The sequence below is a fragment of the Thalassophryne amazonica genome, chromosome 21, assembly GCF_902500255.1.
Source record: "Thalassophryne amazonica chromosome 21, fThaAma1.1, whole genome shotgun sequence".
NCBI classification, from domain to species: domain Eukaryota; kingdom Metazoa; phylum Chordata; class Actinopteri; order Batrachoidiformes; family Batrachoididae; genus Thalassophryne; species Thalassophryne amazonica.
The window spans coordinates 22476579-22504530 of NC_047123.1; the positions used below are offsets into that span (position 1 = coordinate 22476579).

Sequence of the window (27952 nt, forward strand, 5' to 3'; positions counted from 1 at the left end):
TTAAATCGTAAATATGGTCAATATGATCAATATGTTTAGTTTTTTTTTTTTTTTTTAAGTATGGCAAGTTTAACAAAATAATTCTAATCTTTAATTATAGAAATAACAGGCAGATGCAATCAATATGGAAATGTTAACATATTTTCTGTATGTTTCGTTGAAACCTATAAAAAATATTTAATTACAGTTACTATATTTTTAAATAACGTATAAACAGTACTGACTGCATCTTTTAAAAGTTGTCTTGATAATGTACAGTGATCATCGAAATGTTCTAATTCTGGAGGCAAAATGATTCTACAATATACAACTTGAAAATTGGAAATATGAGCATTAATTTGGTGCACAAGTTCTCATTTATTTTGGGCTTTCTAAAATCAGCATAAGATCAAAAAATACATACAGCACAACTAATATTAAGTTGAATGCATTTAGTATGATTGCAGAAACCTAAAACAGGCTTCTGGCAGTATTCTGGTTGGACATTTGACCTCTCCTTAACAGGATTAGTAGAGTTGAAATAAATTTGTTGGCTTCCAGGCATGGATATGAATTTTAAGGACAGATTTTTTTTTTTTTTTTTTAATAGGGCTGGGGTCAGGAGTTTGGGAAAGCCTTTCCAAAAGTTTTACCCATTCCCAAACCAATTTTGATGTTTGGGGTAATTTTCACGTTGTTACACCCAACTGTGTCAAAATTTCAACTATCTAACTCAGGATGTGCCTTCAGGTCCAAGACATGCCAGGAGATGATGTCAGAAAACTCAAAATAAATTAAAACCTCTGCACTAAATTCTTGTTTGAAGAAGTCATTACTGACAGCCCAATACTGACATTCATACCTATGATCAGTGTATGTAAACATAAATGTTGAGTTCCAAAATAATAGTTTCAACAACAAGAGGTTTTTAGTTCTCTGACATCTTCCAAATGGTCTCAAGAAAGTTGCCTGTATCAGTAGACATCTCTCCAAACTACAGCGCAAGCTAGTGAGGCGTCAAAGTTTCTCCCAGGTTGTCATTTTTTAATAAAAGAGGGGAAATGTGGAGATGATACTGGCTGTGTGTTGTCCTTCATTTCAGTCATCACCTTGTCTTCATCTTCTCTTCAGCCCAGTTTGTCCTGAATGTTCACCAGACTGTTGTACGACTTCACTCGCTTGGCTGTAACAACAGAAATTACATTAATAATTATGCACACCATCTTTAGAGATCATGAAAATCCATAAAGAATGGAATTCTTCATTTAACACACGTGATTCTAAGGAGTCAGTTGCCCTGGAGTGTCTGACTTTGGGTCATTCCAGTAACGAGTATAACAGGTGCTGCAGAGGTACAGTACACTAACACATACTTTTGTTGCGTCTGTTTAAAGGGTATTATTTGACTGAACGAAGGTCTGTGTGACACATGGGCACGTGTGAGTGAATCATTGAAACTGACATTATTCCATGAGCCCAAAGCCAATTTTGACCCAACTGCTATAACCCAGCTTCAGTATACGATAGCATACATAACTAGAAGCACTCAAGAGAGTGCAAACCTCCACCAAGGCCATGGGGTCACTGACGCCATAACACCTACACGCCGTGCAATCATTGAACCTAAAAAAGTCTAACAATGATGTTTGCTCAGTAGTAAAAAAAAAAGTTTCATCTGCTGTGACTGGATAGCATGTATCCTTAGCGCTTGGCATCACAGTTTATTGCAACTTGCACCTTTCCCAGAAGCTACTGTCATCTGAGCACTGATATTGATATTGCATGTGCTTATAGACAAAAACAAATAAGACACAAAATTCAATGTATTATTGAACTAAACTGCAAATATATGAATTTTTTAACATTTATGAAACACTTCTCTAAACAAGGCCATAGGGTCACTGACCCTAAAGAGATTCCCTCCTTGGCACAGTGATCTATTCAACAATTCAGTGTTACAACCAAAACTATGATACACTTTTCTTTCCTTCATATTTGACATCCTTGACCATGAAAACATACCACTAGAACTTGGAATCACTTTTATGTCTTTATTAGTTCAATAGAACTAATAAATACAAATGAACTCTTGCTTGCCTCTACTGGTGGTTGGCTCTCACTGCGGTATTGTATCACTTCCTGTTCCGGAGCACAGCGGTGTTTTTCTGTATCTGTTAGCTGTTTAATCTGCGCAGTTAGATTGGTCTAGTTATCTAGATTACGATTTGTTTCCCAGTGTAATCTTTACGTGCCTTAACTAAAGCACTCCTTCTGCTGAATCACCTCTAAATTATTTACACATTATTCACTTTGCGTGTTTTTAGGAATCCGCTAGCTTAGCGTAGCTACTAGCTCTTAGCCAATTTAGCATGGCGGCTTCTCCTGTCTCTCCCACACTTTTCTGCTCTGGGTGTGAAATGTTTAGTTATTCCTCGGCCTCCTTTAGCAGTAATGGTACTTGTAATAAGTGTAGCTTATTCGTAGCTTTGGAGGCCAGGCTGGGCGAATTGGAGACTCGGCTCCGCACCGTGGAAAATTCTACAGCTAGCAAGGCCCCTGTAGTCGGTGCGGACCAAGGTAGCTTAGCCGCCGTTAGTTCCCCCCTGGCAGATCCCGAGCAGCCGGGAAAGCAGGCTGACTGGGTGACTGTGAGGAGGAAGCGTAGCCCTAAACAGAAGCCCCGTGTACACCGCCAACCCGTTCACATCTCTAACCGTTTTTCCCCACTCGACGACACACCCGCCGAGGATCAAACTCTGGTTATTGGCGACTCTGTTTTGAGAAATGTGAAGTTAGCGACACCAGCAACCATAGTCAATTGTCTTCCGGGGGCCAGAGCAGGCGACATTGAAGGAAATTTGAAACTGCTGGCTAAGGCTAAGCGTAAATTTGGTAAGATTGTAATTCACGTCGGCAGTAATGACACCCGGTTACGCCAATCGGAGGTCACTAAAATTAACATTAAATCGGTGTGTAACTTTGCAAAAACAATGTCGGACTCTGTAGTTTTCTCTGGACCCCTCCCCAATCGGACCGGGAGTGACATGTTTAGCCGCATGTTCTCCTTGAATTGCTGGCTGTCTGAGTGGTGTCCAAAAAATGAGGTGGGCTTCATAGATAATTGGCAAAGCTTCTGGGGAAAACCTGGTCTTGTTAGGAGAGACGGCATCCATCCCACTTTGGATGGAGCAGCTCTCATTTCTAGAAATCTGGCCAATTTTCTTAAATCCTCCAAACCGTGACTATCCAGGGTTGGGACCAGGAAGCAGAGTTGTAGTCTTACACACCTCTCTGCAGCTTCTCTCCCCCTGCCATCCCCTCATTACCCCATCCCCGTAGAGACGGTGCCTGCTCCCAGACTACCAATAACCAGCAAAAATCTATTTAAGCATAAAAATTCAAAAAGAAAAAATAATATAGCACCTTCAACTGCACCACAGACTAAAACAGTTAAATGTGGTCTATTAAACATTAGGTCTCTCTCTTCTAAGTCCCTGTTGGTAAATGATATAATAATTGATCAACATATTGATTTATTCTGCCTAACAGAAACCTGGTTACAGCAGGATGAATATGTTAGTTTAAATGAGTCAACACCCCCGAGTCACACTAACTGTCAGAATGCTCGTAGCACGGGCCGGGGTGGAGGATTAGCAGCAATCTTCCATTCCAGCTTATTAATTAATCCAAAACCCAGACAGAGCTTTAATTCATTTGAAAGCTTGTCTCTTAGTCTTGTCCATCCAAATTGGAAGTCCCAAAAACCAGTTTTATTTGTTATTATCTATCGTCCACCTGGTCGTTACTGTGAGTTTCTCTGTGAATTTTCAGACCTTTTGTCTGACTTAGTGCTTAGCTCAGATAAGATAATTATAGTGGGCGATTTTAACATCCACACAGATGCTGAGAATGACAGCCTCAACACTGCATTTAATCTATTATTAGACTCTATTGGCTTTGCTCAAAAAGTAAATGAGTCCACCCACCACTTTAATCATATCTTAGATCTTGTTCTGACTTATGGTATGGAAATAGAAGACTTAACAGTATTCCCTGAAAACTCCCTTCTGTCTGATCATTTCTTAATAACATTTACATTTACTCTGATGGACTACCCAGCAGTGGGGAATAAGTTTCATTACACTAGAAGTCTTTCAGAAAGCGCTGTAACTAGGTTTAAGGATATGATTCCTTCTTTATGTTCTCTAATGCCTTATACCAACACAGTGCAGAGTAGCTACCTAAACTCTGTAAGGGAGATAGAGTATCTCGTCAATAGTTTTACATCCTCATTGAAGACAACTTTGGATGCTGTAGCTCCTCTGAAAAAGAGAGCTTTAAATCAGAAGTGTCTGACTCCGTGGTATAACTCACAAACTCGTAGCTTAAAGCAGATAACCCGTAAGTTGGAGAGGAAATGGCGTCTCACTAATTTAGAAGATCTTCACTTAGCCTGGAAAAAGAGTCTGTTGCTCTATAAAAAAGCCCTCCGTAAAGCTAGGACATCTTTCTACTCATCACTAATTGAAGAAAATAAGAACAACCCCAGGTTTCTTTTCAGCACTGTAGCCAGGCTGACAAAGAGTCAGAGCTCTATTGAGCTGAGTATTCCATTAACTTTAACTAGTAATGACTTCATGACTTTCTTTGCTAACAAAATTTTAACTATTAGAGGAAAAATTACTCATAACCATCCCAAAGACGTATCGTTATCTTTGGCTGCTTTCAGTGATGCCGGTATTTGGTTAGACTCTTTCTCTCCGATTGTTCTGTCTGAGTTATTCTCATTAGTTACTTCATCCAAACCATCAACATGTTTATTAGACCCCATTCCTACCAGGCTGCTCAAGGAAGCCCTACCATTATTTAATGTTTCGATCTTAAATATGATCAATCTATCTTTGTTAGTTGGCTATGTACCACAGGCTTTTAAGGTGGCAGTAATTAAACCATTACTTAAAAAGCCATCACTTGACCCAGCTATCTTAGCTAATTATAGGCCAATCTCCAACCTTCCTTTTCTCTCAAAAATTCTTGAAAGGGTAGTTGTAAAACAGCTAACTGATCATCTGCAGAGGAATGGTCTATTTGAAGAGTTTCAGTCAGGTTTTAGAATTCATCATAGTACAGAAACAGCATTAGTGAAGGTTACAAATGATCTTCTTATGGCATCGGACAGTGGACTCATCTCTGTGCTTGTTCTGTTAGACCTCAGTGCTGCTTTTGATACTGTTGACCATAAAATTTTATTACAGAGATTAGAGCATGCCATAGGTATTAAAGGCACTGCGCTGCGGTGGTTTGAATCATATTTGTCTAATAGATTACAATTTGTTCATGTAAATGGGGAATCTTCTTCACAGACTAAAGTTAATTATGGAGTTCCACAAGGTTCTGTGCTAGGACCAATTTTATTCACTTTATACATGCTTCCCTTAGGCAGTATTATTAGACGGTATTGCTTAAATTTTCATTGTTACGCAGATGATACCCAGCTTTATCTATCCATGAAGCCAGAGGACACACACCAATTAGCTAAACTGCAGGATTGTCTTACAGACATAAAGACATGGATGACCTCTAATTTCCTGCTTTTAAACTCAGATAAAACTGAAGTTATTGTACTTGGCCCCACAAATCTTAGAAACATGGTGTCTAACCAGATCCTTACTCTGGATGGCATTACCCTGACCTCTAGTAATACTGTGAGAAATCTTGGAGTCATTTTTGATCAGGATATGTCATTCAAAGCGCATATTAAACAAATATGTAGGACTGCTTTTTTGCATTTACGCAATATCTCTAAAATCAGAAAGGTCTTGTCTCAGAGTGATGCTGAAAAACTAATTCATGCATTTATTTCCTCTAGGCTGGACTATTGTAATTCATTATTATCAGGTTGTCCTAAAAGTTCCCTAAAAAGCCTTCAGTTAATTCAAAATGCTGCAGCTAGAGTACTGACGGGGACTAGAAGGAGAGAGCATATCTCACCCATATTGGCCTCTCTTCATTGGCTTCCTGTTAATTCTAGAATAGAATTTAAAATTATTCTTCTTACTTATAAGGTTTTGAATAATCAGGTCCCATCTTATCTTAGGGACCTCGTAGTACCATATCACCCCAATAGAGCGCTTCGCTCTCAGACTGCAGGCTTACTTGTAGTTCCTAGGGTTTGTAAGAGTAGAATGGGAGGCAGAGCCTTCAGCTTTCAGGCTCCTCTCCTGTGGAACCAGCTCCCAATTCAGATCAGGGAGACAGACACCCTCTCTACTTTTAAGATTAGGCTTAAAACTTTCCTTTTTGCTAAAGCTTATAGTTAGGGCTGGATCAGGTGACCCTGAACCATCCCTTAGTTATGCTGCTATAGACGTAGACTGCTGGGGGGTTCCCATGATGCACTGTTTCTTTCTCTTTTTGCTCTGTATGCACCACTCTGCATTTAATCATTAGTGATCGATCTCTGCTCCCCTCCACAGCATGTCTTTTTCCTGGTTCTCTCCCTCAGCCCCAACCAGTCCCAGCAGAAGACTGCCCCTCCCTGAGCCTGGTTCTGCTGGAGGTTTCTTCCTGTTAAAAGGGAGTTTTTCCTTCCCACTGTAGCCAAGTGCTTGCTCACAGGGGGTCGTTTTGACCGTTGGGGTTTTACATAATTATTGTATGGCCTTGCCTTACAATATAAAGCGCCTTGGGGCATCTGTTTGTTGTGATTTGGCGCTATATAAAAAAAATTGATTGATTGATTGAATAGTTATTGTATAAAAACGATTTTTCTGTAATGGCGGTTTTCTTCTGGATCTAGCTCCATAACATTTGAAGCTACATCAAATCTGATGACACCTTACTGAATCAGTACAGATTCAGCTACAATTTGGTGTTAGTTGTGCATCTCTAGCTTCATTTGTCACCTCACACTGACACATTTTCTATTTTCCCTATATTTTTGCATATTCTAGATCACCAGATCCGGAATCCGGATCCGATCATCACCAAACTTTGTTGTTTGATAGAACATTTGACTATGTTACACCCTAATTTTTTTCAAGCCTTTCTGCCTTGTTTTTGTGGAGTTAGAAACTAGAATGTCAAAATTCCCCCTATCCCACAATGGTGAAGAATCCTTTAAGAAATTCCTGGATCCGGATCGTGATCTGGATCACCACTAAAATTTAATCACTTGTTCCTCTTGTCATTTCCAACCACTCCACAAAATTTCATCAAAATCTGCTCAAAGCTTTTTGAGTTATCCTGCTGACAAACAGACAGACAAACAAACAAACGCGACCGAAAACATAAGCGAAGGTAATAAATTTAAGAAATATTACAATTTGAAAACAAATGCACCCGAACGTGATGACAGCTGCAACTGCTTAATGCTAACTTTTAACATTGAAAATGCCACAGACATGCTAACGCGTTAGCATCGGGATCCGGATCGTGATCCGGATCACCACTAAAATTGAATCACTTGTTCCTCTTGTCATTTCCAACCACTCCACAAAATTTCATCAAACAAACATAACGTCCTTGGCGGAGGTAAAAATATACGTATGGCGGCAATGTGCTGAGTCATAGGGTAAAAACCATAAAAAACGGTGAAAAAAAGTCAATGAGCTAATACAATTTTTACCTCCGCCAAGGAGGTTATGTTTTCGGTTTGTTTGTTTGTCTGTCAGCAGGATAACTCAAAACGTTTTGAACGGATTTTGATGAAATTTTGTGGAGTGGTTGGAAATGACAAGAGGAACAAGTGATTAAATTTTAGTGGTGATCCGGATCACGATCCGGATCCAGGAATTTTTTTAATGATTCTTCACCATTGCGGGATAGGGGGAATTTTGACATTCTAGTTTCTAACTCCACAAAAACAAGGCAGAAAGGCTTGAAAAAAAATAGGGTGTAACATAGTCAAATGTTCTATCAAACAACAAAGTTTGGTGATGATCAGATCCGGATTCCGGATCTGGTGATCCAGAATATGCAAAAATATAGGGAAAATAGAAAATGTGTCAGTGTGAGGTGACAAATGAAGCTAGAGATGCACAACTAACACCAAATTGTAGCTGAATCTGTACTGATTCAGTAAGGTGTCATCAGATTTGATGTAGCTTCAAATGTTATGGAACTATATCCAGAAGAAAACCGCCATTACCGAAAAATCGGTTTTATACAATAACTTTAGAACTAATAAAGACATAAAAGTGATTCCAAGTTCTAGTGGCATGTTTTCATGGTCAAGGATGTCAAATATAAAGGAAAGAAAAGTGTATGTATCATAGTTTTGGTTGTAACACTGAATTGTTGAATAGATCACTGTGCCAAGGAGGGAATCTCTTTAGGGTCAGTGACCCTAAGGCCTTGTTTAGAGAAGTGTTTCATAAATGTTAAAAAATTAATATATTTGCAGTTTAGTTGAATAATAAATTGAATTTTGTGTCTTATTTGTTTTTGTTTGTAAGCACATGCAATATCAATATCAGTGTTCAGATGACAGTAGCTTCTGGGAAAGGTGCAAGTTGCAATAAACTGTGATGCCAAGCGCTAAGGATACATGCTATCCAGTCACAGCAGATGAAACTTTTTTTTACTACTGTGCAAACATCATTGTTAGACTTTTTTAGGTTCAATGATTCCACGGCGTGTAGATGTTATGGCGTCAGTGACCCCATGGCCTTGGCAGAGGTTTGCACTCTCTGAGTGCTTCTAGTTTTTAATGGACTACTTTTGGCCATGTTGAATGTTTGGTCTCCAAAGTCAACATCAAACAGATTCTATGACAAATGTTACCCAGTAAGGTCGCAACTAAGCATATCAGATAGTGCAAACTATTCCTTTTTAAAACCCTATTAGCTCAACCAATAATGTGCATCACTTTTTACCAAAACTGGAGCAACTTTACAACCCCTGTACAAACTAAAACTGCCCTTTTCACCATTTTTGATGTAGTTTACCCCATAACGTTAAGTCATACGTACTGCAAATTCTACCATTTTGGAATTTTTATGATTGGAAAAATAATGTGGTATATTTTTCAATATGACTGGAGGTTTTTTAAATGTCGACCCATATATAATCATTAAATTAATCCCTACGTGGCTACAGCTCTACCTATGGATGGCCACCATAAATTTCTGTAGGCCATGGAATACTGAGGCTGTATGTTGTTTAGTCCACTTAAGTAGTACGGAAATCCGGCTTGGCTCATGGACTACATGGCATTAGAAGGCCCAAAGATGGTTAGAGTTATACTGCTCACTAAACACCCCCACATAAAGGAAAGTCAGATTGTTATTATTAGTCTTTGCAGCGATCCTCCGATTTCTCAAGGAAGTAATCTCCCTCAAAACATAAAATAAATCCTTCAAACAAGACTATAAGCCAGAAGTTTACCCAAGATACCTCCATCCAAGAGAAATCACAATATCACCCTCAGTAAAGAAGGCCCGCTCTGGAGATCCAAACCCCCTACAAAACCTGAAAACCCTGTCAAAAAATGTCTGCATGACAATGGCCGAATTAAGCTGGTTACTCACGGTGTATGAGCTTGCGTTTCTTTTGTTCAGAGTGAAGGAAGCTGCTCAAGTAGAAGATGATGGGCAGAAAGAGCATGAAGCTGGACACGGCGATGACAGGAACAGTCTCCTCACGAGAGAAGGAACAATTGAAGTTCTTACTCCACAGTTTGCGGGTCATATTCATCTGAAATCAGAGAAAGGCCCAAATGCAACAAAAACATGAGCTTCAATCACTGAACTAGCAAACGCTAAAGTCAACCTTTATCGGATTCTGTTGCCAAATCTATACACGATCCAGCGTTATATGTTAGTAAATATTTTATTTCTGAAACAATCCAAGCATGCAGAGTGTAATTTCTACTCAGTGGCGAATCTTTCCTGACTTCTTCCCTTTTATGACACTTTTTTTTTTAAATCACAACCTTAAGGAAATAAAGATGCATAAAGATCTGAACTCTAGTTCATAGTTTTTCAAAAATGTTTGTGATTGATCAAAGTAATTTAAACTAGAGCACCACGCTCACAGAGCGCAAGCCTCTGCCAACACTCGTTTCCAATTCCACAAATTTTTACCTTGGAAAAAAATTTCTAGGTCAAAGTCCTGTTAGAAGTGGCTTTTCATAAGCTAAAATATACAAAATATAGATCAAAAGAGCTTTTCAATGTTAAAAACAATCAAATATCTGCTAAATCTGCAATACAGATCAGATGCAGATCAAACTTAGTTCATTGAGAGTGTCAGTTTGCACCTCCTTGTCACAAATGAGAGATTGAGGCACTTGTGATTGAGATATAATGCAAAATGCACATAAAATGGGCTTTTCAATATTAAATTCGAATGGTCCACAAAACCCACAATCCACATTAGATCCAGATCAAACTTTGTCAGACAATAGTGAGTGCCAGTCAGCACCTAACAGTGATTGGGGCATTTTTAAGATATAACGCAAAATATACATGAAATGGGGTTTTCAATGTTAAATTGAAATGGCCACAAAATCTGTCATCCGGATCAGATCTGGATCAAACTTTGTCAGTTGATAAAGAATACCATCCTCCATGATGCTCCCAAATACAAAAGAAATCTGATCTTTTTTGATAGAGTTATGTATTTTTGAAAATTCGTTCAATGATAAAGATAGGGATTCTTCCAATTTTCCAAGATTTTTCCTGACTTTGCCCTTTGAGCTTGAAAATTTAATCAGTTCTTGCCTACCAGGATATCAATCTTCAGTAAAAATGTCAGAAAAAAATTTCCAGGCTGTACACAAACAGGGGTAATAACATAACCTCCTCCAACTTAGGTGGTGTGTTGTGAAAGTGTAGGAACACGGACCCACAACAGGGGGCGCAAATGAACGGACAATGGAGGAATCAAATAACACTGTTTTTATTGTTGTGAAAAAAGGCACAACAAATACAACCAATTACAATATGGAGATTGGGTCTAATTACAACGGTGTCGTGTGGGCAGGCTCGACGATAGGAGACGTCTGTCCAAGTCGAACCGGAACCAACCCGATTTCCTCTGCCACCGAACCCCGGGAATACTGGAGCCGCCAAGTCCCGAATTCCCAGGTGGCCACTGCCTCCGCTCGTCGGATCCGGTACTGCTGGCAGGAAACAGAAACAGTCAGGTGTGGATGCGGCTGCACCCAGCAACACGGAGGGTGGAGAGTCCACCTCCACCTCTCGTCAACAACAATCAAGAAATGTAGGCAGGTGAGTACTTATGCACACGCTGTCTGATAGTCAGCTGTCCTACAGATAATCACAAGAACACAATTAAAGTCACACGTATGTGTAGGCTGAGTTGGTTACCTCTTTGGTAAGGCGATATCTCGGCAAATGAGGTGGAGATGCCGTCCTGCTGATATACCTCCTTATTGATTGGGATCAGCTGTCTCCAGTGATGGGTGACAGCTGTCATCCTGGCTGCTCCCGTAAGGCGGCAGCGCCCTCCGGTGCCTGGAGCCCGCACTCCAGGCAGGGCGCCCTCTAGTGGTGGTGGGCCAGCAGTACCTCCTCTTCAGCGGCCCACACAACAGGACCCCCCCCTCAACGGGCGCCTCCTGGCGCACGACCGGGTTTGTCAGGGTGGCGACGGTAGAAGTCGGCCAGGAGGGCCGGGTCCAGGATGAAGCCCTTCTTCACCCAGGAGCGTTCTTCGGGGCCGTACCCCTCCAAGTCCACCAGATACTGAAAACCCCGGCCCATCCGTCGGACGTCGAGGAGCCGGCGCACGGTCCAAGCCGGCCCTCCGTCGATGATCCGGGCAGGAGGTGGCGCCGGACCCGGAGTGCAGAGGGGTGAGGTGTGATGGGGTTTAATCCTAGAGACGTGGAATACTGGATGAATCCGCAGTGAGGCCGGAAGCTGGAGCCTCACTGCGGCGGGATTGATGACCTTGAGTATCTTGTACGGGCCGATGTATCGTTCTTGCAGTTTTGGGGAGTCCACTTGAAGGGGAATGTCCTTGGTGGACAACCACACTTCCTGCCCAGGACGATACGTGGGAGCCGGGGCCCGCCGCCGGTCTGCATGGTTCTTCGCCCTCGTCCGGGCCCTTAACAAAGCAGAACACCCGACGGCACTTCCGGAGGTGGGCCTGGACCGAGGGCACACCGACCTCCCCCTCAACCACCGGAAACAACGGGGGTTGATACCCCAAGCACACCTCGAAAGGGGAGAGGCCGGTGGCTGATGACACTTGACTGTTGTGGGCGTACTCGATCCAGGCCAGGTGGGTACTCCAGGCCGTCGGGTGCGCGGCTGTCACACAGCGTAGGGTCTGCTCCATCTCCTGGTTGGCCCGTTCTGCTTGTCCGTTGGTCTGGGGGTGATACCCGGACGAGAGACTGACCGTGGCCCCCAGTTCCCGGCAAAAGCTCCTCCAAACATGCGAGGAGAACTGGGGACCGCGATCGGAGACGATGTCTGATGGTATCCCATGCAGACGGACGACGTGGTGGACTAGGAGGTCCGCTGTCTCCTGGGCCGTTGGTAGCTTCGGGAGGGCCACGAAGTGGGCCGCCTTGGAGAATCGGTCCACTATCGTGAGGATGACGGTGTTTCCCTGGGACAGCAAGAGACCCGTGACAAAATCCAGGCCGATGTGAGACCAGGGGCGATGAGGCACGGGCAGCGGCTGTAGCAACCCCGATGTCTTGCGGTGGTCGGCCTTGCCCCTGGCGCAGGTGGTACAGGCCTGGATGTAACCCCGGACGTCGGCCTCCAGGGACGCCCACCAGAAGCGCTGCCGGACGACTGCCACGGTTCTTCGCACCCCAGGATGACAGGAGAGCTTAGAACCGTGACAGAAGTCCAGAACTGCAGCCCTGGCTTCTGGTGGGACGTAGAGTTTGTTCTACGTCCCACGGTTCCGGGGTCCGGGTCTCGTGTCAGGGCCTCCCGGACGGTCTTCTCCACGTCCCAGGTGAGGGCGGCCACGATAGCGGACTCCGGGATGATGGGATCCGGGGGATCCGACGACTCCGTTTTGACCTCATCTTCATGTACCCGGGACAAAGCATCCGATCTTTGATTTTTGGTCCCGGGACGGTAGGTGATCCGGAAGTCAAAACGGCCGAAGAACAGTGACCAGCGGGCTTGCCTGGGATTCAGCCGCTTGGCGGTCCTGATATACTCCAGGTTCCGGTGGTCAGTGAAAACCGTGAATGGCACGGACGTTCCCTCCAACAGATGTCTCCACTCCTCAAGAGCCTCTTTCACCGCAAGGAGCTCTCGATTGCCGACGTCATAGTTCCGTTCGGCTGGGGTCAACCTGCGGGAAAAATAGGCACACGGGTGAAGGACCTTATCGGTCTTCCCGCTCTGGGACAGCACGGCTCCTATCCCTGAGTCCGAGGCGTCCACTTCAACCGCTAACTGGCGACTAGGATCGGGCTGCACCAGAACAGGTGCAGACGGGAAGCGCCGTTTCAACTCCTTGAATGCGGCATCGCACCGATCCGACCAGGTGAAGGGGACTTTTGGTGAGGTCAGGGCGGTCAAGGGGGCTAACTACCTGACTGTAGCCCTTAATGAACCTCCTGTAGAAATTAGCAAAGCCTAGGAACTGTTGCAACTTCCTACGGCTTGTGGGTTGGGGCCAGTCTCTCACCGCCGCAACCTTGGCCGGATCAGGAGCGACGGAGTTGGAGGAGATGATGAACCCCAGGAAGGACAAAGACGTGCGGTGGAACTCACACTTCTCGCCCTTCACAAACAGCCGGTTCTCCAACAACCGCTGCAGGACCTGACGTACATGCCGGACATGAGTCTCAGGATCCGGAGAAAAGATGAGTATATCGTCTAGATATACGAAGACGAACCGGTGCAGGAAATCCCGCAAGACATCATTAACCAATGCTTGGAACGTCGCGGGGGCGTTTGTGAGGCCGAACGGCATGACCAGGTACTCAAAGTGACCTAAGGGGGTGTTAAATGCCGTTTTCCACTCGTCTCCCTTCCGGATCCGAACCAGATGATACGCATTTCTAAGATCGAGCTTGGTGAAGATTTGGGCTCCATGCAGGGGTGTGAACACCGAATCCAACAGGGGCAACGGGTATCGGTTGCGAACCGTGATCTCGTTCAGCCCCCTATAATCAATGCATGGACGAAGTCCGCCGTCTTTTTTACCCACAAAAAAGAAACCTGCGCCCATCGGGGAGGTGGAATTCCGGATCAACCCGGCAGCTAATGAGTCCCGGATGTAGGTCTCCATTGATTCGCGCTCAGGCCGTGAGAGGTTGTACAACCTACTGGACGGGAACTCACTGCCCGGAACCAAATCAATGGCACAATCATACGGACGGTGGGGGGGAAGTGTGAGAGCCAGATCCTTGCTGAACACGTCGACAAGGTCGTGGTACTCCACCGGCACCGTCCCCAGATTGGGCGGGACTCTGACCTCCTCCTTAGCTTGGGAGCCGGGAGGAACCGAGGAACCTAGACACACCCGATGGCAGGTCTCGCTCCACTGAACCACTACCCTGGACGGCCAATCAATCCGGGGATTGTGCTTCAACATCCAGGGAAATCCTAAAACCACACGGGAGGTGGCCTGAGTCACAAAAAACTCGATCACCTCCCGGTGATTTCCTGACACCACCAGAGTTACAGGTGGTGTCTTGTGCGTGATCGGAGGGAGTAGGGAGCCATCTAGTGCCCGAACCTGTACAGGCGAGGTAAGCGCCACCAGAGGGAGCCCTACCTCCCTGGCCCATCTGCTGTCCAGCAGATTCCCCTCAGAGCCCGTGTCCACCAGTGCTGGGGCCTTCAGGGTTGAGTCCTCATAAAGGATCGTAACTGGGAGTCGTGTGGCAATGTGGGTGTGTCCCACGTGCATGTCTCGGCCCACCCCTAGCCCAATTTCTAGGGGCGGGCGTTGGAGTTTAACCGCTCGGGGCAGTCTCTCATATGGTGCTCTATTGCACCACAAACAAAACAAGCTCCGTGGGCCCGTCTCCTCTGTGCATCTGGTGCCCTAAATGTTGCCCTACTCGTGTCCATAGCTTCGTCAGCAGGGGGAGCTGTGGCCCCACGGAGCGCAGGGGCCGTGGAGCGTGGGGAAGGCGGAGCGCGGTCGGAACCGGAAGGGAGAGGGACGGCGCGTGCCCGGTCACGCCCTTCGTCTCGTTCCCGCCGACGTTCTTCTAACCGGTTGTCTAACCGTATGACAAGATCGATGAGCCCATCTAAATCCCGCGGTTCGTCCTTAGCCACCAGGTGCTCCTTAAGAACCAAAGACAGTCCGTTTACAAAGGCGGCGCAGAGGGCAGTGCTATTCCAGCCGGACCTCGCAGCCGCAATGCGGAAGTCGACTGCATAGGCAGCTGCGCTCCGACGCCCCTGTCTCATTGACAGTAGCACGGTTGAAGCGGTTTCGCCTCTATTAGGGTGATCGAACACGGTTCTGAGCTCCCTTACAAACCCATCGTATGTCAGAAGGAGCCGTGAATTCTGCTCCCAGAGCGCTGTAGCCCAAGCGCGTGCCTCACCGCGAAGCAGGTTTATTACATAAGCTACTTTACTAGCATCAGTCGCGTACATGACGGGACGCTGTGCGAAGACGAGCGAGCACTGCATAAGAAAACCCGCGCACGTCTCCACACAGCCTCCGTACGGCTCTGGGGGGCTTATGTATGCTTCCGGGGAAGGTGGGAGAGGTCGTTGAACAACCAGTGGAACGTCTATGTTACGCACAGGGTCTACGGGAGGGAGAGCCGCAGCGGCGCCCGGAGGGCGCGCTTCCACCTGCGTGGCGAGAGCCTCCACCCTGCGGTTCAGGAGGACGTTCTGCTCGGTCATCAAATCTAACCGAGTCGTGAAAGCGGTGAGGATCCGTTGCAACTCACCGATTACCCCTCCTGCGGACGCCTGCGCGTCCTGTTCTTCCATTGGCCGTTCAACAGCCGGTTGACGCCCCTCGGGATCCATGACGTTGGCCGAGATATCCTGTTGTGAAAGTGTAGGAACACGGACCCACAACAGGGGGCGCAAATGAACGGACAATGGAGGAATCAAATAACACTGTTTTTACTGTTGTGAAAAAAGGCACAACAAATACAACCGATTACAATATGGAGATTGGGTCTAATTACAACGGTGTCGTGTGGGCAGGCTCGACGATTGGAGACGTCTGTCCAAGTCGAACCGGAACCAACCCGATTTCCTCTGCCACCGAACCCCGGGAATACTGGAGCCGCCAAGTCCCGAATTCCCAGGTGGCCACTGCCTCCGCTCGTCGGATCCGGTACTGCTGGCAGGAAACAGAAACAGTCAGGTGTGGATGCGGCTGCACCCAGCAACACGGAGGGTGGAGAGTCCACCTCCACCTCTCGTCAACAACAATCAAGAAATGTAGGCAGGTGAGTACTTATCCACACGCTGTCTGATAGTCAGCTGTCCTACAGATAATCACAAGAACACAATTAAAGTCACACGTATGTGTAGGCTGAGTTGGTTACCTCTTTGGTAAGGCGATATCTCGGCAAATGAGGTGGAGATGCCGTCCTGCTGATATACCTCCTTATTGATTGGGATCAGCTGTCTCCAGTGATGGGTGACAGCTGTCATCCTGGCTGCTCCCGTAAGGCGGCAGCGCCCTCCGGTGCCTGGAGCCCGCACTCCAGGCAGGGCGCCCTCTAGTGGTGGTGGGCCAGCAGTACCTCCTCTTCAGCGGCCCACACAACATGGTGGGTGTAAAAAGAAGCCATAAATAAGCCATGTCAACATCTGTCAGCAACAATAAATCCCATCTAATATATTTATGTCTGGTTCTGGTATTATTTATTAAGTCAGGCTGTCTGTGAGCATGCGTTGGAGCCACACCATGAAATCGACCTAGGATGGCAACCACCCTGGCAGACAACTGGTCCATCTGCACCTCTCCAAAGTAACCATCTATCTGCCACAGCCACCCACTGGAATCCTCAAAACTCAGGCACCTGCAAGCTGGATCACGCACAGAAACCACGGCACATGGCCAAAATATCGCAGCTGTCGCTCCCTCACAATGCAAGTGAAACTGCCATATCTGAGTCTCCCAAAGTAACTGCTCATTGCATCAGGAAGGGCTGCTGGCATAAAACATGCCAAGCACACAGGCGAATCCAAAAGAAAACTACTACATACTGCCATTACTTAGAAGGTGCCTTCAAGGTTCAACAGGCCCCTAGGGGGTGCAGTCTCCTCTGTTCCAACCTTAAACGTGTTTTGTAATCTCTGCAGCTGGCATACATACCGAATCCTCCAGATCAATGCAGAGCTTTTTATTTTTCGCCATTCTGCCATACAGCTCATTGAGGCCCGTGTACGTCGTCTTACACTGCGTGCACAGCTCCGAATGGTTACCCTGGTTGGAATAAATGCACATGAGCACAGAAAGCTCTGAATATGAACGCATGACAGAAAGAAGAACATCGCCATCGAATTCTCGACTCACCTGATAGACCTCAAAGCAAGAGAGCGTTTGGTTGAGAGTAGCAATAAAGTACACCGTGTCATTGGTTAGGTTGTGGAATCCTGCAGTGATGCAGCCTGCATGCATGAAAAACACATCCGAGGCTCAAACTCAAAAGTGAGAAACATCAATAGAAAATGTTCAGTTAAATGCAACAAGCAAAATTACCCAAAAGGAAATTTTGCAATTCTACATAGTCTGAGATGCATTCTATTGCACACCAGAAGACAAATGCCGTTCGAATTCTCATCAATAAAACGTTAGACATTTTACCAAATGTGATTAATATAAAGCATTATTAGATTGGTATTATTAGATTCATTTATCACAATGGTATTTGCATCACAATGTCACTGAACACACCGAAGTGAAAGTTGCCATAACACCTTATGAAGATAAAGACCAATAATCAATAAATGCTTTGTAGTTTTACTTAACACTTTCAAAGCAGGACTTTAACTTTGTTGGTTTGTTAGTCTGCTCCTACACACTCCTCTCAAGTCGGTGACAGCAATGCAATTAACTGGTTCGCCAACCACCATTAACTTTACAAGAATTTGACAACGATAGCTACAATTAGCAACGGTAACTTCTGCAGTAATGTTATCAGTTTGCTGTCATACATTAATGATAAAGCCATTGGGACTAGTGGATAATGACACTGTAAACTATAACATTTGTCAATGTTGCTTCAAACTAAATTCTCACAACGCCTTTGTGCTGAATGCACCAAGTCCACTAAAACACTTAGCCGACATAACACAATGACTCTGGGTTTTTAAACATGCCCAAAACTCCACCATGGAACAGAAACACCCTGATATTGGTTTGGGGAGGCTTTTTATTCTACAGACACATACTGAACACATTTCCTATTGACTTGGCTGAATTTCGTGTCAGGTCTTCGATCACTTGGTCAAACGAGTCAAACAAAACTACATAAATGACCATGGCTATATCCAAAGCAAAAACAAGGAAATGATCACAAATGTGAAATTTTGGCTATATATTGATCATTTTCTTGGGCAAAAAAAAAAAAAATTCACACAGTGTACTAGCTTTTATTTTCCAGAACATTACATCAGTTCATCCTGGATAATGAAACAAGTAAAAGAAATAAACGGGGAATATCTGAGCCGCATGAAAAAGAAAACAAAGAAAAGCATTGTTTTATTGCTTTTGGGAGCTCATAATTTGAGTCAATGCTTTTATACAGAGGGACAAACAATACCCAAACTTAATATGAAGTAGGTCTGCATGATATAAGAAAAAACTGGCATGCAATTTGTTTTTTGCCCATAGCAATATATGTTTGTTTCCAGAAATATCTCCGTCCACACAAATCCACTCAAACCACCTGAAAACACTGTAGTACATATGCCAGGCTTGTATGTGGTGCTGTAATGCTTCAACAAAAAATGGGGAAGACTGGAGCATGTGCATAACTGGTGTAAAGGGGTAATCAATGTAGTAGCAGAAGGCTGGAACATTGCAAAGTGGCAAACTGAGTAAATAAAGTCTTTTAATCTGATCCGTTTTGTCCTTTCAGCCAGATTAATCATCACAGCATGCAGAAAACTTATCAACAGAAGACGCCCTTGTTTTGGAAGATGCAGTTTGGAAATACTTTAATTCCTTATCGTGGAAATTGCTCATGGATAAATGGCATTTTTAAAGAAGTCCCTCGCGGTGTTATGACACAGTGCTCCGGGTGTGTTTCTCAGCCTGAACTGAAGAAAGCCACTACTTTGTCCTGCCACCAAGAAGCAAAAGAACGTATTTTAAAAGCTGAAAGTCCTTTCTGCAATTATATTATCAGCATCACAGCTCTCCATTTAGTCACAATCAGCATTCACCATAGCCATCCATTATATCTTCAGCTGTCTGTTTGCAACAAAAATAAATTCCATTAATGATCCACCAAGACAAAAAAAAAAGTATGTTAAATAGCACTGTTAACAACAGCAACATGTCATTAACTATGAGCGGCTGAGGTTACAGAGGCAGGGTCATGACATCATCGTTTCAGAAACATTCCGTATTGATTGTCCACATGGAGATGCAAATCCAGCATTTCCAGATTTATCCGCTCTGGGACCCGTTTTTAAAAATTATCACTATCAGCCACTGAAAACAAGACAAGTTGTGAGGGAGGTACCTTTTTTGTTTTGTTTTTCTTTTCCCAGATGAGAACGTTACTGATGCATGCAGTGAAGTGAGGGAGAAGGTGCGTGTCATGCACTCGCATTACCAGGATCCTTTGAGTAAATTCAACATCTTCGACATCTTTTGTTGGTTAGTTGTAAAAAATGAAAGCGGATTTTTACCCTTACCACTTGGCGATGTAAACATGCATGCTTAATTTAATTACAGTTACATTACGTGTCCTGGCGATGTAAGAACTGCACACTAACTTATAGCTGGCAATACTCAAATGATATGTCGTGCAGCCCTAATATCAAGTGACATATCACCTTTCTATTGGTCACATGACTTTTGATCTCGGCTAACACTAAAATATCAAACTCAAGGTCATAACTGTTGAACAAACACTTTGAAGCCAATGTGGATTAAACATGGCAAAGTTGTGTTAATTCTAGACAGAATCAATTCGGTGTGGAAGTCACACAGAAGTACATATTAAAAGGTACTACTAATTAAGAAGATTTAATTTGCATACAGTGCCCTCCAAAAGTATTAGAACACTTGGTATTTCGCACATTTTGATTTGTTTATGCTATTTTAAATATAAAAAGTACAAAAAAAAACAAATGATCTTCCTTAAACTTAAACTGAAAGCAAATCTCTACAACTTGATATAAAGTAATTAAAAATATAAAAGCCAAGATGATGGGTTGCATAAGTAATTGGCCCCTTTAATATAATACCTGTAAATAATCAGTTTTATTGCCAGTTTTCTTCAGACAAGTCAGGAATGGCACTCTATGGTAAATATGGAGTAGACAGTTCTCAAAAACTGAGTGACCGTGCAAGAAGGTGAGGAAAGCCACCAAGACACCCAGACAACCCAGAAGAAGTTATAGGCTTCTCTGACTGTGATTGGAGAAATTGTGCATAGTGCGTGTTTTGCACTTTGTATCACCAGTTATACAACTTCATGATGAAGTGGTATAGAGGAGGATTTTCTTTCACCAAAACATCAAATTTAGCCTTACATCTCAGATGAACCTTCTGGCAAATTGTAGCTGAACTTTCAGGTCTTGTTTTTAACAAAATCCTCCTCTATACCACATCATCATGAAGTGACTTGGAAATGTTCATGTATCCATCCCCTGACTTGTCTGAAGAAACACATACATCTTCTTCTGGGTTGTCTGGGTGTCTTGGTGGCTTTCCTCACTCTTCTCCTTCTTGCACAGTCACTCAGCTTTTGATAACTGTCTACGCTACACAGATTTACCACAGAGTGCCATACTGTTTATATTTCTTCATAATTTACATATTTAGTGACTTGGAATTGTACATGTATCCATCCCCTGACTTGTCTGAAGAAAACTGGTAACAAAACTGATCATTTACAGGTATTATACCAAAGCGTCCCATTACTTATGCGACACATCATCTTGGCTGTTATATTTTTAATAAATTATTATCAAGTTTTAGAGATTTTTGGTTTCAGAAGAAATGTTTAGAAATTTGTATGTTTTGTATTTGAAATGGCATAAACAAATTAAAATGCATGAAATGCCATGTGTTCCACTACTTTTGGAGAGCACTGTAACTATCAAACGTACAGTGTCCCTTCTTGTAGTAAATAGTTTAACAAAGCAGTTATAACATTCCGTACATTTGTGGGCGAGCAGCTCCACGCTGACAACACAGCAGCTGCTGCACCCCTTCAAATTCTAACCCCGATCAGATACAGAAAGCACTGAAGGAATACTTTTGAAAATCAGTCAAAAAAAATTAAGTATGTATTCTTTCCTGCATGTGTGGATTTGTTGAGTAATTTAATACTATGGAGGCAGAGACTCACTGTCACAGTTTGACAGGGACCATATATGCTGCATGTTGGTGAACAGTAGATGAACCAGCATCAGCCGATCACTGCGCAGGAGGGTGTCTCTGCAGCTGACATTACCAGAACCCATCTGAGGACAGAAACAGATACAAACACTCTGTCAGCCCATGCACATAAAGTCACGTGATGCACCATTTCCTCAAATTATGTGGCATCACAAGACCGGTGACAAGGCACGCAGTCTACAGAAAGTAAGTTTTGTGTACTTGGTTTGTAGAGATGTTGGTGTAGATCTCCACCAGGCTGCCGTAGGTGGAAAAGCAGTTCTGACAGACTTTGACAGGTCGAGCTGAGGACACGCAGCAGTTGACATGAGCCGCATATCTCTGTCCAAAAATGCGGAGCAGGTCGCTGCAGTACTGACTGATCTCCACGTCACCAGGGAAAGACAAAACCCCGGAGTCCGCCTTCACCGCCGAATCTGAAAGTCCCGCTCCACAAACCACAGGACCAAAATGTATTACGAAGAAAAACAAAAACGTTCCAATTTCGTGCAAAAACATGACTGAAAACAGAAAATAAAGCGACTGTTCGCTACTTGGACTCGAAACATCTCATGACTTCCTATTTTCCCCAAAACACTGTGATCATGTGACAGGTCGTAATCTCGCGAGATGTCGCCTCTTCTTCTTTCAATGCTGGATGGAATAGTGGCTGGAAAGTGCGAACTAAATATACACTAGAAATCAAATTTACAAGTTAATACTAATTTATAGTTGAAGAACACATTCACAAGGGTAGAACACTTTACATGCTGTCAAAGAAATTTGAAAAAGTCAAGCAAATTTACTTTTATAAACAAATTTACAAGTTAAAACTAATTTATAGTTGAAGAACACATTCACAAGGGTAGAACACTTTACATACTGACAAAGAAATTTGCAAAAGTAAAGCAAATTTACATTTAGAAACAAATTTACAAGTTGCGAAACATGTTTAATATGAACCCACAGCACAGGTGAGCTTGGTGGACAAGTTGGTAGTGCACTTGCATCCTAAACAGGTTTCCTGTTCTAAACCACCTGTGCTTATCATTATTATTATTATTATTACTTCTATTTTGTTTTTTGCTTTTTAAATGGATCACAAAGGAAATAAGTGTTTTCACTTTGTATATCATCCATGTATTTTTAATGTATTTACAATTATATTATGTACTTACATTGAACTTACTAAATAAAATCAATCAATCAAGCTCCATGTTAATGTGAAATTCAGTCAGATGATAGGTTGATGGCCTGTCTCAATGACTGCTGGGATAGGCTCCACACAGCAGGCCCAATGATGTTGCATCAACATAGTTTTTATTTTTATTATTTGGTTATATTACATTTTGACATCAATCAGCATGATATTAATGTCACTCCAACGTCAGTCTCCCAATGTTGTAACAATGTCAGAATATGACATTGTTACAATATTGAAATGTGATTAGGTTTCTCATGCATATTTTGATCTGTTTTAATTTCTGTCAGAAATCCATATGAAGTGTTTTTTTTTTTAACAAAAAGCAGTAGATGTGTTACTTGTTGATTTTAACATTTATTACAGTAAGTTGAATATTATATTGAATATCTACAGTGAATATGTGTTGATCCAATTTTCAAGTCCAACATGTTTTCTACATTGATTCAGCATCAGACTTCAACATGAATCAACATTGGATCAAACATCATTTTTCACTGGTGGGGAGCTCCACCGTGACCGTTTTGGAATAAGTGGGTACAGAAAATGAATGAATAAAACACTTTTACACAAGTAAATACAAATACTCAACAAAAATATAAACGCAACACTTTTGGTTTTGCTCCCATTTTGTATGAGATGAACTCAAAGATCTAAAACTTTTTCCACATACACAATATCACCATTTCCCTCAAATATTGTTCACAAACCAGTCGAAATCTGATAGTGAGCACTTCTCCTTTGCTGAGATAATCCATCCCACCTCACAGGTGTGCCATATCAAGATTCTGATTAGACACCATGATTAGTGCACAGGTGTGCCTTAGACTGCCCACAATAAAAGGCCACTCTGAAAGGTGCAGTTTTATCACACAGCACAATGCCACAGATGTCGCAAGATTTGAGGGAGCGTGCAATTGGCATGCTGACAGCAGGAATGTCAACCAGAGCTGTTGCTCATGTATTGAATGTTCATGTCTCTACCATAAGCCGTCTCCAAAAGCGTTTCAGAGAATTTGGCAGTACATCCAACCAGCCTCACAACCGCAGACCACGTGTAACCACACCAGCCCAGGACCTGCACATCCAGCATGTTCACCTCCAAGATCGTCTGAGACCAGCCACTCGGACAGCTGCTGAAACAATCAGTTTGCATAACCAAAGAATTTCTGCACAAACTGTCAGAAACCGTCTCAGGGAAGCTCATCTGCATGCTCGTCGTCCTCATCAGGGTCTTGACCTGACTCCAGTTCGTCGTCGTAACCGACTTGAGTGGGCAAATGTTCACATTCGCTGGCGTTTGGCACGTTGGAGAGGTGTTCTCTTCACGGATGATGCGAAGGAGATGTTTTGCACTGCATGAGGCAAATGGTGGTCACACCAGATACTGACTGGTATCCCCCCCCCCAATAAAACAAAACTGCACCTTTCAGAGTGGCCTTTTATTGTGGGCAGTCTAAGGCACACCTGTGCACTAATCATGGTGTCTAATCAGCATCTTGATATGGCACACCTGTGAGGTGGGATGGATTATCTCAGCAAAGGAGAAGTGCTCACTATCACAGATTTCAACTGGTTTGTGAACAATATTTGAGGGAAATGGTGATATTGTGTATGTGGAAAAAGTTTTAGATCTTTGAGTTCATCTCATACAAAATGGGAGCAAAACCAAAAGTGTTGCGTTTATATTTTTGTTGAGTATATATAAAGAAATGTTTAAATTTTTGTAAATTTGTTTTCAAACATGCAAATTTGGTTTGCACTTCCCATCCACCTTACAATAACTTACAATGATTAAAATATTCCAGTTCTAACATATATAACATAACACGTAAAGTCTGTTATTTAAATGGAAGATAAAAGGCACTGTTTGGGAGCAATAATTTAATTATCTTGGCAAAGTATTTCATTAATGTTATTTCTTTAACACAATTATTTTTGGCTCATCTCTTTTTGATTGGGGTTGCCACAGCAACAGATATGGATCTGCATGTTGTTTGACTCGGTTTTGCGCTGGGAGCCTTCATGACACATCTTGTGTATTTGCTTTAATATTTAAACATGATAACAATATATACAATTTAAGATAAGTGTAGCAAAAATTTAAAATCCCAATATCTTTATGCATATCTATGCATTTTAATTCCTTGCTGACCATGTGGAGTATTTTTTTTCACCCTCTTTTTTATTATTCATTCTTGAGTAATTTCAGTATTGTCTACTGGTGAGTTGTTTGGTGACATACATTTTTCAACTGTACAAAAACAATAATTCATTTTTAAGACCCATATGCTATAATATTTACAAGGTGGCGATTTAGACTTTATTCACAACTGTAAGTTGTGCTTGTCAAGAGAAATTGCTGTCCGTCTGTCCATCCATTCATCCGTTCTTTGGTCTCTCCATATGGCAAAACCTTCCATGTGCTCAAATTCTCAAAAATTGAAGTTTTTATACATTAATAAAATATTTTTCTGTCAAAAAAATGCATTTCTGACATTTATAAATGCCTTTTTTTTTTTTTTACTTTATTTTGGGTTCCAAGTAGGAAATGTACAGAAGCCCTAAAATGCTCACACTGTCCGCTAGATGGTGATAAAAGCTGTTCAAATGTGTGGCAAGGACTGTTTAGTTATTTGGGAAATTAACTTTTAACTGTTACAGTTGTGTCTCTTGCCATTATGGATAATTTACTTGTCTGAACTTACAAATAATAAGAATATATGGACAGTCAGAACAAAACAAAATGTGTTCCTTAAAAAAATTGCAACATTGTTAAAGACGGCTACTTTTTTCATATCATTCAGGTTATTTCCAATTTGACATTTGAAGAACTTCCATAAGTTTAACAGACCTTGTAGCTTTGTGGTTAAACCTTATCACGTTGACTATTTCTTTCAAGACACAAACAATATGATTAAAACAGACTTATAATATGTAGTGTTGGGAATAATATTACAATGGATGTATATATCTAATATTTCCAATATTAGATATATACATCCATTGTCACATCTTATTATCTTATAAGCATCACTATGGGCCAAAGCCTAAGAATAGATAAATAAATGAATTCAAATACATTTTTATGTCTAACCAGCTCATGATAAAGAAATGTGATATTGTAAAAAAAAAAATGTTTTTATGTTCAGTTTTAATAGTGAACTCTTGCAGGAAGGTGTGGAGTGCTGCACATCTGTAGTGAAGATGCCCAGCTATTCTGCCTCTTGGCGGTAGATCTCTGTAAGAATCACCTTTCCAGTTCCCTGGTCAGGGCCTGTGGGCCATGCTGTGCTGCTGGGGTGAGGTTGAGAAATGCCTCCTGTATGATTCCCTCCAATGATAGGGCCAGGTAGATTGCATCTTCTTCATTGCTCCAGCCATTGTGTCATGCTGCTAATTGGACTTGTTCAAGCTTCCTTCTTTTGTCAATCCAGGTTTCTGAAGTATGCGTAGACTACAACACCTCCCCCAACACCCACCCACACACACACACACACACACACACACACGCCCATTTGTGAGACCTCCTCCATCCAAAGGAGCTGAATACAATACACTCAGGATGTGCTTTTCAGTTATGATGGCCAAAATAACTTTGTCCTCATTCCACTTGGTCAAATAGATCACAATTGTGACGTAGGAACTCTTCAACAATCAGCATCCAATTTTCAGGTTTAGAAATCAATGGCTTGGTCATAGACTGCACACAGTCGATAAACATACTCGGGTCCAGACCCTCTTTTTAGAGGATGGGGTTAGACAAATGGGGCTAGAGGAGCCAGAATAATGTATCTGCAGGAGTCCTCAATGGCCCGTTCCAGTTCCTGGAACTCTGTTTCTGCATTCTTCAGTCTGACACATTTGTATCCCACATCTGACACCAAGCTGACAAGCTAGTGTTGAAGAATAAAACTTGAGTTTGAAATCTCAATTTTTAAAGCACATCCTGTGTCACACACATACACAGATCTCAAAATGTACAAGTTATTTAGTGTGTTATCACACCATGAATATGACCATTGGTGTGAGGCCATCAAGCCATACAGGAAATTCTCCATTAAGGTTTCCACCTTGTAAGCTAAATCTTGACCCTATCCCAGTGGTCATTGAGCGAGAGGCAGGGTACACTCCAGACAGGCCCTTCAGTCTATCGCAGGGCTACATACAAACAGACAAACTCTCAGAGTCACCAGCTGTATGTCTTTGGAAGTAGGAGGAAACTGGAGCACCAAGAAGGAACCCACTTGAACATGGGGAGAACTTGCAAACTCCACACAGACAGGAGCAAGTCGAAAGCAGACCTGGGATCTTCTTGCTGTGAGTTAACACTGCTAACCACTAAGCCATATTTTTATCATTCAATTTTATCATAATATATGTATTGGTTTTTCAGATGCTGATTTAAAAAACCCAGTTATAGCATATTAGTATCTGTCTATCTATCTCTCTGTCTCCACCTGGTCTTGTCATAATTTGTGTGTTTTCGACACCACACAATTTTTGCAACGTGCGCTCTGCTGAGAACAAATCACGAGAGTCTCAATGTAAACAATCTGGGCACCAATCCTGATTGTGATAATTGTCAAAAACCCCCTCGAATCAAGCTGCAGCAGTCAATGGCGTTTAATGTGAAATTAGTGGCTCTTGATAACTTGCAGGCCGCTTCAATTCCGCAGTCATCAGAGCTAATGAAAATAAGGGGAGAGAGGAGGCGTGCAGCATTAGTGGCCTATTCTAATGCCCGCGCACAGCACCACGGGTAAATATGGATTGTGGCCCCTAATGCTCCTCTCAGAGCATGTGGCACCGGCAGCTCATTAATTCTTCTTCTGCTGACCAGAGTTCAGCTATTTATTCAGATGTACCCCAGTTCTTTATTATACTGCTGTGTGTCAATGGAAAAAAAAAAAAAAAGGATATGATCAAAAAGGGAACCCTAATGTTATGGTAGTAGAGTTTTCTTGACTATCTTCGGATATACACCTAAACCTAAAAACCCCAAAACAGTACGTTCATACAGTGTTTGTGACTGTTTGAATGTGAACCATCCTGGAAGGGTTAACTCAAACCAGTTCAATCTGCGTGGTAAAGTTATGCAGAAGTTATTCTTCATCCTTCGGGCCGTCCCTAATCCGCCCAAAACCTCATTCTTTCATCGGAGAACTGTGCCTCCTTTCTTGTTCTCCTCTCTCTATACAACATAAAGTCAGACTGCATTTAATGCTTATGTTGGGATGGGAGAAGTGCTTTCTTCTGCTCCCT

General features: G+C 42.8%; 1 protein-coding gene across 1 annotated transcript; it reads right to left on the reverse strand.

Moving 5' to 3' along the window:
• Positions 1–27584, reverse strand: ostm1 (osteoclastogenesis associated transmembrane protein 1). The gene is made up of 7 exons (XM_034162272.1): positions 27574–27584; positions 21709–22066; positions 21458–21572; positions 17443–17537; positions 17242–17352; positions 9510–9675; positions 1–1162 (listed from the first exon to the last, which is right to left on the reverse strand). Exons 2-7 carry the CDS (start codon positions 22003–22005, stop codon positions 1107–1109), a joined length of 840 nt encoding a protein of 279 aa, XP_034018163.1. The 5' UTR covers positions 22006–22066; positions 27574–27584; the 3' UTR covers positions 1–1106.
• Between the last annotated feature and the right edge of the window lie 368 nt (positions 27585–27952).